Raw genomic sequence first — 17,644 nt, forward strand, 5'->3', positions numbered from 1 at the left:
ATATTATTGTGGCGCACAAGACATCAGAAGCAACTTGGAAATATAGGTTCCATGAATAGGAAAATAAACCTAAAATAAGTGCCTGAGATCACTAAAGACAAACCTCACCACCTTGCCACTTCTGCTGTGTAGATGGGTATCTATCAGAGTGCTTCAAACATGAAGGGATTACAAAGCATCTGTGATGAAACAGTAGTTAATGGCCTTTTAGAAAGGACATCATGTTCCACAAGTTCTTTTATGTAGACAGGTGAATTATTCCATCACTTAGCTCTCCCAGATTTGTTCCCTGAATCTTAAAATGGAAGTAATGGAACATATCTAAGTAGTCATTGGAAGGATCAAGTAAGTTACACTGTTCTGGGAACTGGAAGATCTTCTATAAACATTAATGATTACTATTCACTTACTGTGACTCATATCTTCATTTGAAAAACATTTATTGAAAACTTATGCCATGATAAGAAACTCTAAATAATGTTCAGATTACAAAAGGCCAGGCGTAGTGGCTCACATCTGTAATCCCAACACTCGGAGGCCGAGGCTAGTGGATCTCTTGAGGTCAGAAGTTCAAGACCAGTCTGGCAAATATGGCAAAACTCCATCTCTACTAAAACTACAAAAATTAACTGGGCACCTGTAATCCCAGCTACTCAGGAGGCTGAGGCAGGAGAATTGCTTGAACCTGGGAGGCAGAGGTTGCAGTGAACCAAAATCACACTACTGTAATCCAGCCTGGGTGACAGAGTGAGACTCTGTCTCAAACAAACAAACAAACAAACAAACAAAAAAACCCACAAAGACACAACGGGACTGAGAGAATCGGAGTAGAATCTGAATATGTGCTTATCTGATGCTGCTTTGTGAGTTGGGCAACATGAGGAATGGGGATGCGTGGCTCAGGAGACTTGAGTCATAAACCTAGTTTTTCCACTAACTGTGAGAACTTGAACAGGGTATTTTCACTTTTTTTCCTGTAATCACCTGCAAAATGAAGATGTTGAAACAGATTATCCATAAGGTTCCTTTTAGCACTGATATTTTATGGAATTGGGAGTTGTGAGTTCGGCTTGGATGATAGGTGGAGGTGAGCAGATATCCCAGTTCTACCACTCTTTAATTATGTAACTTTGAGACAGTTACTTCCTAGTTCCTTCATCTGGAAAATTAGTGCATTAATTATACTACCTTTAAGAGAAGTGATGAAGATTAAATGAAATAATACATCTAGGACTCTGCCCAGAACATAGTAAGTGTTACATAAATGTGAATTATTATTGGTTTTACTATTTTTATCACTACTTTCATATCAGGATAATAAATTCTCAGATCGGAATTTTTAAGAGTTTCTAATTTTATCTCACTATCCCATTACTAGTTTTAATCGTTTCTCCTTCTGAAAGTGATTTAATAGTTTCCCCTTCAGAAAGTGATTTCTCTTTCTGAAAAGATAAGTTCTTCTTTTTTGTGCTGACTAGAGAATTGATTTTACATGCATTTTACATTTATTTTTAATTTGGAGCTGGTATCATTAAATGTCAGCCTTTGGATCTTGGAGGAAGAGGCAAGACATTAAAAGAGAGTGGGGGGAAGTTCCAGTGAAACCAAATGTGTCTTTTCCTTCTTTCGTTACCTGCACAACACCTCCCATGACAGATGCAGCCACAGCCATAGAGGTACACATCACGCCAAATAAGAGACCTGAAAGAAAGAAAAATTACAATCATAATTTCCTGAGGGATTCCTGACTTCAAGGGATGCCTTGAGCCCCCACTCAGAACTGTCTCTGATCCAAGCCCTTTGCAAAGGGATCTCAGCAAGGACCATCCTCCCCATTCAGCCATCATCAGCCCCAAGAGAGGCACTTAGGAAGTCTCTTTACCAAGGAAAAGTTTCAATGACCTGCTTCCTCATCAGGCGGAATGAACTGCTATCCAGCCTCAAGGGTTATCCTTCTAAGCTTCTGGAAGAAATCTGTTATGTGGAAACAACATGAAAATGTGGGAGAGGTCCAGACTAATCTAGACAAAATTAGTGGAAATTAATTCCTGGGCAACCACCCTCCAGCAAGGAGCTGAAAAAGAAGCTACTAATTCCAGGACTCCAGTAGTTTTTCATCTTAACAATGGTTAAATAATGTCTACACATTCTACCTAACAGGTTTCGCAAATCTGGAAAGTTTTTCAGATTTTTCCCTTTGGCGCTTTTTTTTATATTATCCTTATGGTCCTTAGTTACATTACATAATGATTTGTTTGTTTCCATATCACCAAAAGGACCTTCAGAGTATGGGGCTCTTCTGGTATCATGAAAGCTCGCTAAATGAATCAGCATATATATTTTGTCATCTTTTAAAAATAATATCTTCTTCTAAACCATCTTTTAAAAAGTCATTGTTTTTATACATCTTTGTTTAAAAATAATCTCAAAAGTACACTGAATTCCAATAATAACACATAAACAAAACAATAGAGAGAAAGATAGGCAAAAAGTAGCAGATTGACAGAGATGGAGACACAGTGTCAGAAATGGAAAGAAAACTATTGTGTTGATTCTTTTTGAGCATTCTCTGTCAGCTACATATCCAACCCAGTTCCCAACGTGACTATTAATTCAATCTTATTGAATACCAACCATAGATGAGACACTGCACCAGATGCCAGTGCCATAAAGTTAGAATGTGATTCCTGTCTCTAACAGCTTTCATTCTAGGAAGAAACTGCTTGCAAATTAATCCAACAAGTATATGCACATACCCAAGAACAGTGACTGGCACGCAGCAAGTACTATGTATTTATCATTTTTATTATTTTATTTCAGAGTCATTACATGATATTCCTTATGAGGAACCCACTCTTAAAATGAAATCAGGCTAGTAACCTTTGAGGCTATCTTTTCCAACTTCTCAATAAGACACACAAAAATAAGGAAACTTCAAGATTGATCAATAAGCACTTGCTAAAATTCCAAAAGTATTCCAACTATCTATTATAGATAGGCTACTATTAGATAGATTGACTACTATTAGACTATTAGATAGATAGATAAGACTACAGAAAACAATGTCTGCCCTGACTTTGTATTGCTTCATGAAAAAGGAGAGCCCTATAAGCCTGAAGAACAGAAGAAAGACATGTTTTTTCTCTCCTTCTGACTGCCTTCTCACTGGACCAATGGTTACCTGTTCAAATGAGATTCTAGGCAGCCATCCCTCAATTCATAAGTTCTTCTTTTTTGTGCTGACTAGAGAATTGATTCAGTCCTCCCCACAAAATCTTTATCCTTCCACCAGATTGCAACCAACAGCAACATGCTAGGCAGGAAGTTTAGGATAAATTTGTGGAAATTTCATAGACATCTGGAATATCTCCCATAAACAAAGCAGTAGAGGGAGTGAAAGCTCCACAGTTGCAGAAAATGCTATGGATTTTCCCAATGCAGCATCAGCTCAGAGGATCAGTCAACAAAACACAGGCATAGGTGAAACTTCTACCTCAATCCAGAGTATCCATGAATATCTGCCAGAAATCGGGAATTATACTGGCAGCAGTGCCCATCTACTTGCTATCAGCTCTAACTCAGAGAGTGAGCAGAATCAAGGCAATTCAGCTACCCAGTTAGCAAACATGTGGTCAACATTCCTCTCTTCTTGTTCAAACACAAGTAAAAAAAGAAAGGAAATATAGAATACATGACAAAATGTTGCCAAAAATGGGAATGAATATATTAACCTAAAAACTGAAATAAATAGTATTCTTTCTGCAAATAATTCACTTTAGGAACCAGAAAAAAATAGTTTAAAACTTTGGCAATCTTAATATGCTGCAAGGATACACAGACTCAATGAAGCAAGGACATACAAGTCAAGAGAAAACAAGATGAAAAGAACAGGAAGACAGGGTGTAACACCAATAAGTTTAGATGAAGATAGATCCGGGTATGATAAGGAAAAACTGCAAGGAAATTAAAATGACAATAGTTGACTAAGCAATTCCATGCCTAGCTACTTATCAAAGAGAAATGGAAACACGTACACAAGAAGACTTGTGCAAGAGTATTCATAGCAGTTTTAGTCATAATGACCTCAAACAAGAACAGCCCAGGCCCATCAATAGACTCAGATGTTAAAAAAAGATCTGTGGTATATCCATATGTGGCATACTAAGAGCAATAAAAAAGAATAAACTATGAACACACACAAAACATCATGTAATCTCAAAAACTTTATGCCGTAAGAAGGACGTTACAAAAAAAAAAAAAAAAAAGTGCAGGCTGGGTGCGGTGGCTCATGCCTGTAATCCCAGCACTTAGGGAGGCCGAGGCAGGCGGATCAGCTGAGGTCAGGAGTTTGAGACCAGCCTGGCCAACATGGTGAAACCCCGTCTCTACTAAAAAAATACAAAATTTAGCCGGGTGTCGTGGCATGCGCCTGTAGTCTCAGCTACTCCGCAGGCTGAGGCAGGAGAATCCCTTGAACCCGGGAGGCGGAGGTGGCAGTGAGTCGAGATATCGCACCACTGCATTCCAGCCTGGGTAACAAGAGTGAAACTCTGTCTCACAAAAAGAAAAAAAAAAGTGCAATGGTGTGATCCCATTTATATAAAATTCTAGAAGAGGTAAAACTAATCTATGGTGGAAAAAATTGGAACAGTATTTGCCTCTGGAGGGTGAGTGAGAGAAAAGAATGACTAGAGAAGGCATAGGAGAACTTTCCACGGTGAAGGTCACATATCCTGATAAGTGGTTGGGTTACACAGGTGTATGCATTCGTCAATACTCAAGAAAGTTGTATTTAATATTTGTTCATTTCATTATAGGTGAATTTTTTTTTACATTTAAAAAACTTGAAACAAATAGTGAATTATCGTTAACAATGTGCATGTTACAATAATTTGGGGGAAGTGTGCAGAGGTCCACAATTTGCTTTTAAATGTATCAAAAATATGATGGATTAATGGATGGATAGACAACTGGATGGATACATGAAAAAGCAAGTATAGGAAAATAATAATGGAGAATCTAGGCAATGTGTATATGAGAGATCACAATAAAGTTTTAAAACTTGGCCATATAATTTAATTATTATAATGTAAGGAACATAACACAATAGCATAATTAAAATCATTATTGTTAAGAGAGCAAAGGGGAGGAAGGAAGAGGAGTTGAAAGAGGAAGATGTGAGTATACTTAACACATAAAATACAAAATACAACACAATTAAATAGAAAAAAGTAGATGCTATTGCTAGGTGGAAGGCTTACAAAGATATCAGTTATTCCCAAATACATTTTCATGTTTAATGCAATCCCATGGGATGGGGAGTGGTGGTGGTGGGTTCAGATAGGTTCGATGCAGTAAACTTTAAAGTTAATTTAAAAGAATAATTGGTAATGAATAGCCGAATTTTTTTTGTAAAAATTATAATGGAAACATTTTTAATTTTTAAACTGAAAGAAAAATGAGAATTGTTCTATCAGACATTTAAATAAAATGCTACAAGGCTATAATATAAAACAAGATGGTTCAGTCTTGTAATTAAAGAAAATAAGTATACAACATGAAACATTCTTATAGATGAGAAACCTTTATATTATATATTTTATTAATGAAAATATTTTTAAAACTGAGGAATATTTAAAGAATAATGCTGGGAAAGTGAACTATATAAGAAAAACAATTTAGTGGCCTGGCGCGGTGACTCACACCTGTAATTCCATCACTTTGGGAGGCCAAGGCTGGGGGATCACCTGAGGTTGGGACTTCGAGACCAGCCTGACCAACATGGAGAAACCACCTCTACTAAAAAAAAACAAAAAAAAATTAGCCAGGCATGGTGGCACATGCTTGTAATCCCAGCTACTCAGGAGGCTGAGGCAGGAACCCAGGAGGCGGAGGTTGCAGTGAGCCAAGATCATGCCATTGTACTCCAGCCTGGCCAACAAGAGTGAAAGTCCGTCTCAAAAAAAAAAAAAAATTTAGTTTATTATCTTAAATTATAAATCAAATAAATAATTTAGATATACTGAATATAAAATATAAAAGTACTTACAATCTAAAGGAAATATAAGTAAACATGTTTTTAATGTAAGAAATATATAAGCATAAAGAAATGGTAAAATAATAAATGATATATTTGATCAAACATAAAATTAAAATTTTCTGTACATGAAAATATGTTTAAAAACAATTAAGCTGGGAACCTGGGAGACATTCTACAATAGACAGAGGACTTATTTCCTCTTTATATAAAGAGATTTTACAAACAATAAAATTTCCAATGTCCCATCAACAAATACACAGAAAGCAAAAATAATTTTTTACAAAAATATACAAATCATTACTATCTGAAAAAAATGCTGTATATATCAAAAGACATAAATTAAAGCAAAAATCTGATGCCATTTTGTCCACTAACTTGGGCAATTTAAAAAAATACTAATATTAAGCACACAAAATATATATCAACACTCACTGCTGCCACACATACTTATTGATTCACTACTAGAACCATATTTCATAATATGTACCAAGAAATATCAATGAATTTGTATTATTTAACCTGGTAATTTTCTTTTAGAAGTTCGTGTTAAGGAAAAACATTACAGATGCAGTCGAAGGTTTATGTACATGTTTTTTTTTGTCACAGTATTAAAAGAAAATGAAAAAAATTTAAAAAGTAACAATAACGTAAAATTAAGCAAATAAGCCATTTGATAGAATATTGTATAATCATTCAAATACCATGTTTTTAAAAAAATACATAATAACACGATATGTTATTGTGTATGTCGGTAAAAACAACCAGGAACAAAGTTAGATAGATATAATTTTATTTAACAATGTACATAAATTTTCCCAAATTACCTCTATTTTCTATTAGTAAGTAAATACATAATTTGTTTATACTTTAAAAAGTAAACCTTGTGAAACTGCAATTATCTCTGATAAGTGCTGAAGTGAGTATAAACATAATATGCAATTGCATGATTAAGCAAGGAGCAATTATTCTTTGAGGGGGTTACTGGGAGTTTGGTAATAAGGAACAATTCTTTAGAAAAGAATTTGGCTTTTCTTTGTCAAAGTGACTGGCCATAGTAAGCACAACATCTTCCCATGTAGAGAGGCTAATATGACCATCACACAGTGTAATCAAGAGAGATTGATGCGATTAGTTTGCAGGGGTGTCCAATCTTTTGGCTTCCCTGGGCCACGTTGAAAGAAGGAGTTGCTTTGGAGTACACATAAAATACACAAATACTAATGATAGCTGATAAGATTTAAAAAATTACAAAAAAATTCCAGAATGTTTTAAGAAAGTTTACGAATTTGTGTTGGGCTGCATTCAAAGCCATCCTGGGCCGCATGTGGCCCACAGGCCGTGGGTTGGATAAGCCTCGTCTAGAGTGTAGGGTAAGTATAGAAGAGTATCTGAAAATAAAGGCAGTTAAGGTAAACTAGCTAGTCATTCTTTCCTGATACCCTGCTGGATCTTTGGAAGTGTAAGAATCTATGTGTGGGATTCTTCACATATCTCACAGTGCATATGTGTTTATAAGTGTGTCCTGAATAGCACATGCAGGATTTTGACATCTACCACATGTACATTTCATGATATGGAATAGAAAGTCCACCAGCTGTACCTACATAAGCCTTTACTGATCCAGGTGCTCAGCTTGTCGGAGAGATGAGGAAAACAGCTCTTGACAAAATCCTCAAAGGTCACTGTTGCCAAGGCATTGATGCTGGAAGCCACGGTGCTATAAGGAAAGAAAAGTAAGAACATGGTCTAAGCTATATAAGGCGGAGCTACCAGCCTGCCCTCTTGTCCAGGGCAGATAGATAAGGCAGGCCTCTAGAAAAAACAGATGCAGATATATCTCTATCTTCTGAGACTCCATGGGAACTATATGGCCTCTTTACTCATCTTTCAAATCTTTTTCCATGCTATTGCTCTTAAAATTTTTCCATGAACTACAGTGAAGAAGCTAGGCTTTCATAATCTAACACCCACTAATTCCCCTTAACAAGAGGTTAAATGAACTAGCAGGCAGCACCAGAGGAAATGTGTGTGTGTGTCTATGTGTGTGTTCAGGTTGGAGTGGAGGCAGAAAGTAGTGACTACTCTAACCCAGGAATCAGTAGAGCCTGCCACTCATTAATTATTCATTCATTTATTTCTACATCCTTTTATTCATTCTGGGTATCAAGCATACAATGGTGAACCAGAAAGACGTAGATCTTGCACTCTAACTGGGACACAAACATTTAACAACCAATTATTTACCTGCTTATAGTTGTGAAGGAAAATAGCAAGACGCTGTAAGAACATACAGAGACCTAAATTGATATGTAGTTTGGAAACTTTTTCCTTTGGAAGTGACAGATAGGCACTGGGAAAATCCATGCAAAGTGGGAAAAAGATGTTGTAGGATGAAGGAAAAATTACGTATAGATGTCTCAACATAAAAAGGAGCTGTTACATTCAACAACCTAAAGCTACCAGAGTTGCTAGAATGATATTATAACAGTAAAAGAGAAAGTGGCAAGAGGTAAGACTGGGAAGTAGCCACAAATCCAAACTGCATAAAACCTCTAATATTCCCTCTGTCACTTTCCAATCAGAGCTCAATCTTATTGGACCTAAAACTTGCTTAGGTGACAGAGGACCTGAACGTTGGGGTTTTCTTTGCAGAATAAAATGAGACCTTCTTCAATTCCTCATACAGACCCGGAATATTTTAGCTAGTGGAACAGATAATATATTCAATTCAAGTGATGCAAAATCACAACTATGAGAAAAAAATTCTGGAAAAGAAACAGGCCAATGAACAAAAGATGTCTAGCAATTTTTAAGTTTTCCATTGATATTGATTAAAAATTATTCTGCTATCCTCCAGTCCTCACTTGAGAACAAGATATAGCTATGACTTCTCTAAGTGATATATATATAGGAAGTAAAAACTGTCCAAGACCCATATCTGAAAACTAAGTGCTTTGGGGGTACTATTCTTATTTTTCTAAGAATCAAAACATGATATGTGATCCCTGCCAGACTCCTCTTCTATCTGGAGCTCCATAAAAGTTAAATAAGGAGAGAAGGGGATTAAATAAAAGGACTTTTTATGCTCCCAAAATCTTTGTCTCAATATACATCTTGTGAAAGTTTCCAACATCAAGGTTAATCTTTGAATCCTTTGGGCGGGAGGGAGCAGAAAGTTGAATTTGGCCCAGAAGGGTAAGGTTTGTACAACCTCTGCAGGGTTGCTTTGGCAGTCAGGTGTATCCATACGTCAATTTTCAGATTCTAAGGCTGCTACAAGATAGTGGAAATATTTTTCCCCTACCTCTCAACCACTGTCTTCCCATTCTATCGCTACTCCTGTCTTTTCCTTTCTCTATCCCCACAGTCTCCTTGTGCTTGTGGCAGTAGTAATCTCCCTATACCATATGTCGTCCAGTGTGTTTCTTCCTTGAAACTTTGGGACTTAGGATAAAGGAATCAACCATTCTTTTATGGAGGATATAATCTGTTAACAGCCATATTTCTCCAGTCTGGAGACAGTGAGCCTCAGAGTAAGAGGGCAAAAAATAAAGCATGTAGAGAGGGACGAAAGAAAGGGCAGAGTGTGACCCTTACTGGTGTTTGAGTCTCTGGTGCTCATTATCTCTGTCCTTAGTGTCCTTGAGATCCTAGTGCCAACACCATAGGACAGTGTCACTGTGTGCTATTGATGCAAAATTCTAAAAACAATATTAGTAAAAACAAGTTAGCAGTACACTAAATTAAAATCCTAAGGTAAAGTCATTATATAAATTCAAGGATATTGCTATTTTGGAAATCTGTCAACATATTAACATACTAAAAGTTTTAAAAGAGCAAAAATATGTAACCATTTCAAAGATGCTAAAATTTTACCAAAATATACGACTCAGATAAACATCTTTTCTAAAATTAGCATAAATACATGCATTTTATTCTTCTACTTTTAAAATAATTTATGTGAATATTCTCAAATATAAATAATACCTTTCAAACCAAAAGTCAATATCTTATTAAATTGTAAAACCAAACAAATATTCCTTTTAGAGTACATAATAAAACATTACCTCAATTATTTATCATGTTCTCAAAGCACAATTACGTAAGAGAATAAACATAGAAATGCATCTATTAAAAACAAAGAAAAAAAGTCAAGAGTATCTGTAGATATTTGATTACAATCAAACCCCAAAGAATCAACTAAAAATATTTTTTTAAAACCCCTAGATATCAGGAAAATTCTGTAAAATAAAATTAATTAAGGTATTAACCTAATAGATAAATTATATTTTAAAGTACAGTCATCAAAATTATTGGTGTTGGCATAGCTAAAGACCAGTAGATCAAAAGAATGTAAAAGATAATTAAGAAGAGCTATCAAATACATAGAAGAATATAGAATGTAATAAAAGTAATATTTCAAGTTAGCAGTGAAAAGATGGCCTATTTATTAAAGACAAATGGGACAACTTGGTTACTAGTTTACAAAGAAAATAAAGCAGGAACTTCACTTAATTTCTTATATGTATAGTCTAGATAATTTAATAACATTAATATTTAATAAAACCTTAAGTATACTAGAATGGTGTCTGGTTGATTATTTATAATCATAGAATGGAGAAACCTTTCTGAGAATGATGTTAATCCTGAAATCATAATGTAAAACATTAATATAAATTAAAATCTTTACGTGGCCAAAAATGTCATTAATAAAGCAAATAGACAATGGACAAATGAGAAAAAAAGTCCTTAACCTAGGTCAATTGGCTATTTTTCTTATATATAAAGAGGAAAGCTCAAATCTTCCTGACACAGAAGACCAAGTCTTCAATTTGTGTGTCACTCACTCCCTTGGTTTCGAACCTTCTAATGACTTCCTATTTCACTTGAAATGCAAACTCTACCATTTCATGAAGGCTTGTCGTGATCTGATTCTTGCTCACCTCTTCTAACTCATCCCCACCTGCTCTCCTTCCAGGGCCTTAGGTGCCAGTGTTTCCTGTGTTCCTCAAACACCCCATACAGTTTGTCTCTGCAGGGCTTTAGTATTTGCTTTTCCCCCTGCCTGTAAATGTTCCTGCTTGTGCTCTTCACATAGCTGGCTTTTTTGCATCCTTTAGATTTCAATACAAATATCACATATTCAGAAAGGAGTTCCTTAAAGACCCTATCAAAATTAGAATCCTCAGACTTCACCTCTCTCTAGGATACACACTGTTATTTCCTTTATATACTATTTGCTATTTTCAGAGACAATCTTGTTTATCTTTTTTACTCACATATTGGCCATCTTCCATGTCTATTAGAAAGCAAACTCTATATAAGTGAGGACAATGCTTATATCAGTCTTGTTATCTGCAGTATCCCTGATGTTACCAACTGTGTCTGGTATAATATAAGCCTTCTAAAATATTTGTCACAATAAATGCATGAATGATTTTGTATTTAGAATAATGCCCTTATTTGGGGAATGGAAGTTATTAGCTGTCTGAGTGTGTTATTAAAGATGAGATCAATGGAATGCAAAGAATAGATGTGCAGAATATATAGCCATACATTGCTTAATAGCAAGGCTGTGCTCTGAGAAAATGCATTGTTAGGTGATTTCATCATTGTGCAAACATCATAATGTGCTTACACAAACCTAGATGGCATTGTCTGCTATACACCTAGGGTATATGGTATAGCCTATTGCTCCCCGGTTACAAACCTGTACAGAATGTTACTGTCCTGAATACTGTAGGCAATTGTAATACAATCACAAAGCGTTTGTGTACTTAACCATAGAAAAGGTATAATAAAAATATGGTATTAAAATATAGGGCTATCATCATATATGCAGTCCATCATTGACTGAAATGTCATGTGGCAGACTGTATATATTGCAGCCAAATGAATGAGAAGAGCCAGAAGAGTGAGCTGCTTTATGTAAAGGTGATACAAAAGTGTGGGGGCAATTAGCATCAGACAAGGTAGGATAATGAGCATAAAATTCTTGAGTAGGGACAGACCAAGGCTTACATCCAGCCCCTGCAGTTTACTAACTCACCATAGGTAATTTTTCTATCTTGCTAAATCTCAGTTTCCTTATCTGTATACTGATGGTGAATAAAGTTCTAGGCTCATATGTTGTGTACCAATTAATGAGCAAATACAAATAACACATTCAGAAGGTCAGTTTACACACAGTGAGTGCTTGCTAAATATTGTTGATCACTACACCATCATCCTTATTATCCTTTCCATCATCATTATCAGATTGTTGTTGCTATACTAACCTCAGAGTTCCACTGAAGGCACAAGCCACAAAAAGTCCTGGCAGTCCTGGCATTGTGGCAAATATCTCCATGACAAAGTACGGCATCAGCTGAAGAGGAGGCAAAACATAAAAAAAAATAAATAAATAAAAAGAGGAAAGAAAGAAAAGAAAAGAGAAGAGAGAGAAAAAAATAGGATTAGTGGTCTTCTCATCAGTGTTTGAAATGTGGGAACATAGCTGTTTAGCAAAAGGAGGTAGGAAGTTTATTTTCCTTGTTTTCAATATACGCCATTTTCTTTCCTGTTTATCCTGAATATTAGCAACTAAGCCCTAAAATCAAGCCCCTAAAAGAAGTCTTCAGGGAATCTAGATATGATGCACTACTCTACATCCAGGTTTGTGGCAGAGGAGCCCCTCTTTGACAGATCAGGACAGTTAAATATATAGAGAGAGGGAAGGCAAATGATTACTTCCCTTGAGCATATTCTCCATAAATGGAGTTTTCAAAACCATGTTTACTATAGTATATCAGCACGATGTTTAAGTTATGCTGAGAAGACATGATAAGAGGCAGGCATTGTGGAAATAAGGGTCTTTTTCTTCAATCTGAGGTTCCTTAATCAACTGTGAAACCTGTAGGAAGAGTCCAAAGGCAGCAGCAACATCCAAAGCCATGGTTCAAGCCTGCATTCCACTCTCTCCAGCCTTGCTATGCTGCCAGACCTTGTCTTCAGGAACAAGATGAGATGCCCTCTTTTTTTTTTTTTTTTTGAGACGGAGTCTCACTCTTGTCGCCCAGGCTGGAGTGCAGTGGCACGATCTTGGCTTACTGCAACCTCTGCCTCCTAGGTTCAAGCAATTCTCCTGCCTCAGCCTCTTGAGTAGCTGGGATTACATGTGCCCGCCACCTTGCCCGGCTAATTTTTGTACTTTTAGTAGAGACGATATTTTGCCATGTTGGCCAGACTGGTCTCGAACTCCTGACCTCAGGTGATCTACCCGCCTCGGCCTCCCAAAGTGCTGGGATTACAGGTGTGATCCACCGTGCCTGGCCAAGGTACCCTCTTTTTTACATACTCATTCCCCTGTATTAGAACCTGGTAGGTGCTGATATCACCCAAGAGAAGAAAGAAACCAACTTCTTGGGGTTTGAGAAATAGTGAGCAGTCCAGGAAGAAAAAGAGAAAGGCCAAGATTATCCACCAATAGCCAGAAGCACGCTCATTCCAGACACTCGCCACTGTCCTCAAGAAAACCCATACCTGGTCTGGTGCTGAGATGATGCCAGAAGTCCAAGGGTCACAGTCTTTAAAGTGAGAGTACATGATTAAGCCAGAGAAGACAGCACACACCAGAATGATCCAGAGACCCAGCAAGTTAAAATACAAGGCACTAGAAAAGAGCACATGGGCCTATTGGTAGCCTGTATACCATATCATAGTGTGGTGAGGTCATTACCAGGTACTCAAGGTAAAGGGTTTTGGGCCTTTTTGCTAGTAAAATAAAATTCTATAGCCTTTAAGAATCACTACACTTTATACTTTTGCTATTTTTTTTTTTGCTTGAGAACATTACATTTTTAGACTCATTACCAAATTTAAATAAAGTAAGATTTTAAGTGAATTTTCCTTTGAAATCAAGAGTTTTTGCAAAACCTTGGTATGTGTGGTATGAGATCTATTCTCTTGGATGAAATTTCACATACCAATCACTCATATTATATAACTTCAAGTGATTTTCCCCCTACTCAATTCATAAAACTGTCAAAAAGGCAACTTACATTTTTAACATCTTTTTCCAGAGGGATAATGAGCTAACACAGAAATAGATAAGTGTTGGAAATATTCACTTTGGAGATTAATGCAGATAAAAGTTAGAGTTGGTTTTTTAAAAAGACAACAGAAAGTACAAAAAACTTAGGATCATCTTACCCATACTATGTGGTGCAATTCATTTTATTTTAAAACCCACAGATATGCCTAATTCCAGTCTGGGTGTTTTTGTAGTATCCTACGGTTATGTTGTATTCATTACTGTCCTTTGAAAGTGAAAATTTTACTAATTTCCTCAATTCCAGAGAGGACATGAAAGTAGGCTGGCCTTACCTTGGCCTGAGAGAATAAACAACCTCACTGTGGAGATGGCCGCAGGGGGCCAAGAGAGCAACGCTGAACATTGTCTAAGATCTAGTCATTGTTTGAAGGGAATCATATTTAAATGTAAAGACACACGTTTATTTCAAAGTCCTCTAAAACCTATACCGTACAGGTGTACTTGATTTTCAGAAGACCCTTAAATCAAAGTCCACATTTATAAGGCAAATACGCCAGATAATTATCCCATTTAGAGGAGTTTTCACTTCACAGTTTAGAAGAAGTTTTTATCTCAAAGTCTACTTCCTTGAAAGTATTTTGCCAATGCAATGATTTTTATGTGTTTGTTTGTTTTTCTTGGTGGGCTTTGGGAATACAATTGCTACATAAAATGAGCAATACCGATAATTGCATTAGTTGTACTCTTGCTGTCTCCAACCTTCAGGCCAACTCTATTCAAGCCTTTGCTCTGGCTGGCTAGAGAGACTTTCCTGCTCATCCTTATTCGTAACAGTCACTTCCTGCTCTCTTGTCAGTTTCTACTCCTTATAATTATTTATGTCACTATAGTATTTATGATCTGAAATTCTATATTTATTCATGTATTATTGTTTTGTGTTCCCAGAGCACTGAACAGTTCCAGCATATAGCAAATATAAAATTATTTTTTTGGTAAGAAATAATGAAATGATTGAAGAAATTAATGGTAGAAATTCATTACTACATAATTGCATTTTTTACACTGTTTCTTTTTAAAATATACCATTGGACCTGGAGTTAAAAGTCTTTATCCTTAACAACTGTGTGACTTTAGACAAATCACATAACACTCTGAGTCAGTTATATCATCTGTAAAAAGAATGTAACATAACTGCCTTACTTTTTATTATAGGATTATGAGGATTTAATGAGTTATACTCTGTAAAAATATGTGGAGGTTATATAGCCATACAGAGGACAGTCATACATTATCCACAACAATCTTATAAGTTCATCAGTCAACTATGTGAAATGAGAAAGCAGTGGAAATAGAATATTAAAGTCGTTGTATTTTGAATTCGTTTCTCATTTAAAATGGACTTGGGTTCTATACAGGGCTAATTCTTCTGTTTGTAAAATAGGCTTTTTCATTGATCCATTCAGAAAGTATTTATTGGGCAACTCTCTGTACCAGGCCCTGTTCTAGGTATTGTGGCTATAGCAGGAAGCAATGCAGAAGACAACCTCATGGAGATTACATTTTGGGATTAGAAGCAGGTAATGAACACTGAAAATAAATAAATAAATAAATAAATCAGATAATTTTAGATCTGATAGAGATATGGGGAAAATAAACTAAGGAAATGGAAATGGAAATGCAACTGTGTGTAGATGTGCTCATCATAACTGGGAGATGGGACGTGATACCCTGCGTCAACTCCTTCTACCCTCATAGCACCATTTGCTACCAGCAGACCTGAAAGATAAACAAGGGATTAGAAACACAGTTAGCTTCCAGGAAGCACATGTAAGTGTCTCAGTAAGTGATACTATTTCTAGGTGCAAGGAAGATTTGGCTTTAGATTAAGTTGTCTTTGGTGACTAATCACATTTCTGGTCATGAAACCAAATGCATGTATATGAGCCACTCCTGATTCTAACCCATGCCCACTTTTAGTGTGAACTTTATGGATCTATTTTTACTTACCTATTTTGCAGGATTTATTTTCCTCAAGTACCAGAGATTTTTCTAAGCCCCATGGAATGTCTTAATTACATTAAGCTCTCAGATAATGGAACAAAAGCAGAACATCTCATCAACATCTGCAGAGCCTCCTAAGTGACAGTCAGTCAGCAGCTGGCTCTGAGTGGCTTCCAGATGCCCCTGAGTGCCCTCAAGGCTCCAGCTGTGTGACAGATGGGACCTCCCCCCTCACCATTTTCTCACCACAGCAATCTCCCCTCCAGCTCTGTGCACTGCAACTATACCAAACATCTGAACTGATTTCTCTCTCCTGAATTTTATTAACCCTATCACCTTAGATTCTCTCAGGGAACCCTTTTCTAAAGAGAATTTTTATGTTTCATCTTTCATTGTTCTCACAAAATTACTATCACAGTCCTAATCCCTTCATGGGAGTTGGCATGAGTGGAACCAGGAATGGAAGTCCTGAATGTTAGAAAATTATGTACATTTGTTAGGAAATTATGTACATTTCTGTCTTCATGAGTATGCCTCCTTTTCTGACAGCTTTCATACTCACTAAATACTAGTACAACAAATTCCAAGTTCCAGGCAACTATAGGAATGGGATTGTATTCATTTTTCTTGAATTAAACTACTTTACTAAACGAAGTTTTAAGATTTATATACAGAAATGTGTGTGTATGTGTGTACACATATTGATTGACTACAGCTATATAATTTTATTACTTGGTCTTTCTTATTGGAAATTTCCTAACTAGATAACAATAAGTTCATTGGTGGCTTCTGATTAGTTAGCCTTAAGTTTCATTTACATATATATTATATATATGTACATGAGTGTGTACACATACACACTCACATATATATATGCCCATCCATACTTGTGTGTGTCCCTGTGTATATACATACACACAAGCATGGCCTTCTCGAGGCATTACTTTGTTTAATAAGCGATAAACGTTTAGTAAGCACAAAGCATTGTTCTTGGTCTTGCGGGGAAAAATGATTAAAAAGACACATTTCCTAACTTTCAGGTATTAACATAGAGAAATTAGGCATATTCACAAAAGAAAATAATATAAACTCATAATATTTTTAAAAACTAGATATAACAAAGAATTATTATTTATTTTACCAAAGGATTCTTCTCTTTACAGGTACAGCCAACTATGATCTGTTTTAGAGCAGAATTTTAAATGAATTTTTCAGATCAAAGTCACATGCATTTTCAATAACACAGCTATTGGATAAAGAGATGACCACATGTGTGGAGGGTTTGTTACAATATTATTTATTGTAATAAGATTTGAATATATTACCAGTGAATTGATGGAACGCCAGATAATGCTTTTATTTCCTTATTCTGAGAGCTATGAAATATATAAGAAGAACATTACAGTTCTCCTTTTGGAATTCAACTTACAAAATGGTTGAATCGTTTCCAGGCAATTTTGTATTTTATTTAGTGAAATAAGAAACTGTGCATTGAAAGCATTTTAAAATCACCTGGGGAAATATTCATAGTGACTGTTTCTCCAAGAAAAGTTTAGAGTATCCTGGTTAGG

General features: G+C 36.0%; 1 protein-coding gene across 3 annotated transcripts in view; it reads right to left on the bottom strand.

The window, feature by feature from the left end:
* Positions 1-17,644, bottom strand: part of SLC5A12 (solute carrier family 5 member 12) — a 56,355-nt gene that overhangs the window by 17,205 nt on the left and 21,506 nt on the right. For all 3 annotated transcript variants that reach the window (XM_508335.9, XM_009460119.5, XM_009460120.5), the window contains exons 7-10: positions 13,562-13,691; positions 12,319-12,407; positions 7,645-7,757; positions 1,634-1,701 (exon numbers count right to left, since the gene is read on the bottom strand). In XM_508335.9, the coding sequence (XP_508335.2) occupies positions 1,634-1,701; positions 7,645-7,757; positions 12,319-12,407; positions 13,562-13,691 (400 nt within the window). The remainder of the gene's footprint in view (positions 1-1,633; positions 1,702-7,644; positions 7,758-12,318; positions 12,408-13,561; positions 13,692-17,644) is intronic.

Source organism: Pan troglodytes, chromosome 9, assembly GCF_028858775.2.
Source record: "Pan troglodytes isolate AG18354 chromosome 9, NHGRI_mPanTro3-v2.0_pri, whole genome shotgun sequence".
NCBI classification, from domain to species: Eukaryota; Metazoa; Chordata; class Mammalia; order Primates; family Hominidae; genus Pan; species Pan troglodytes.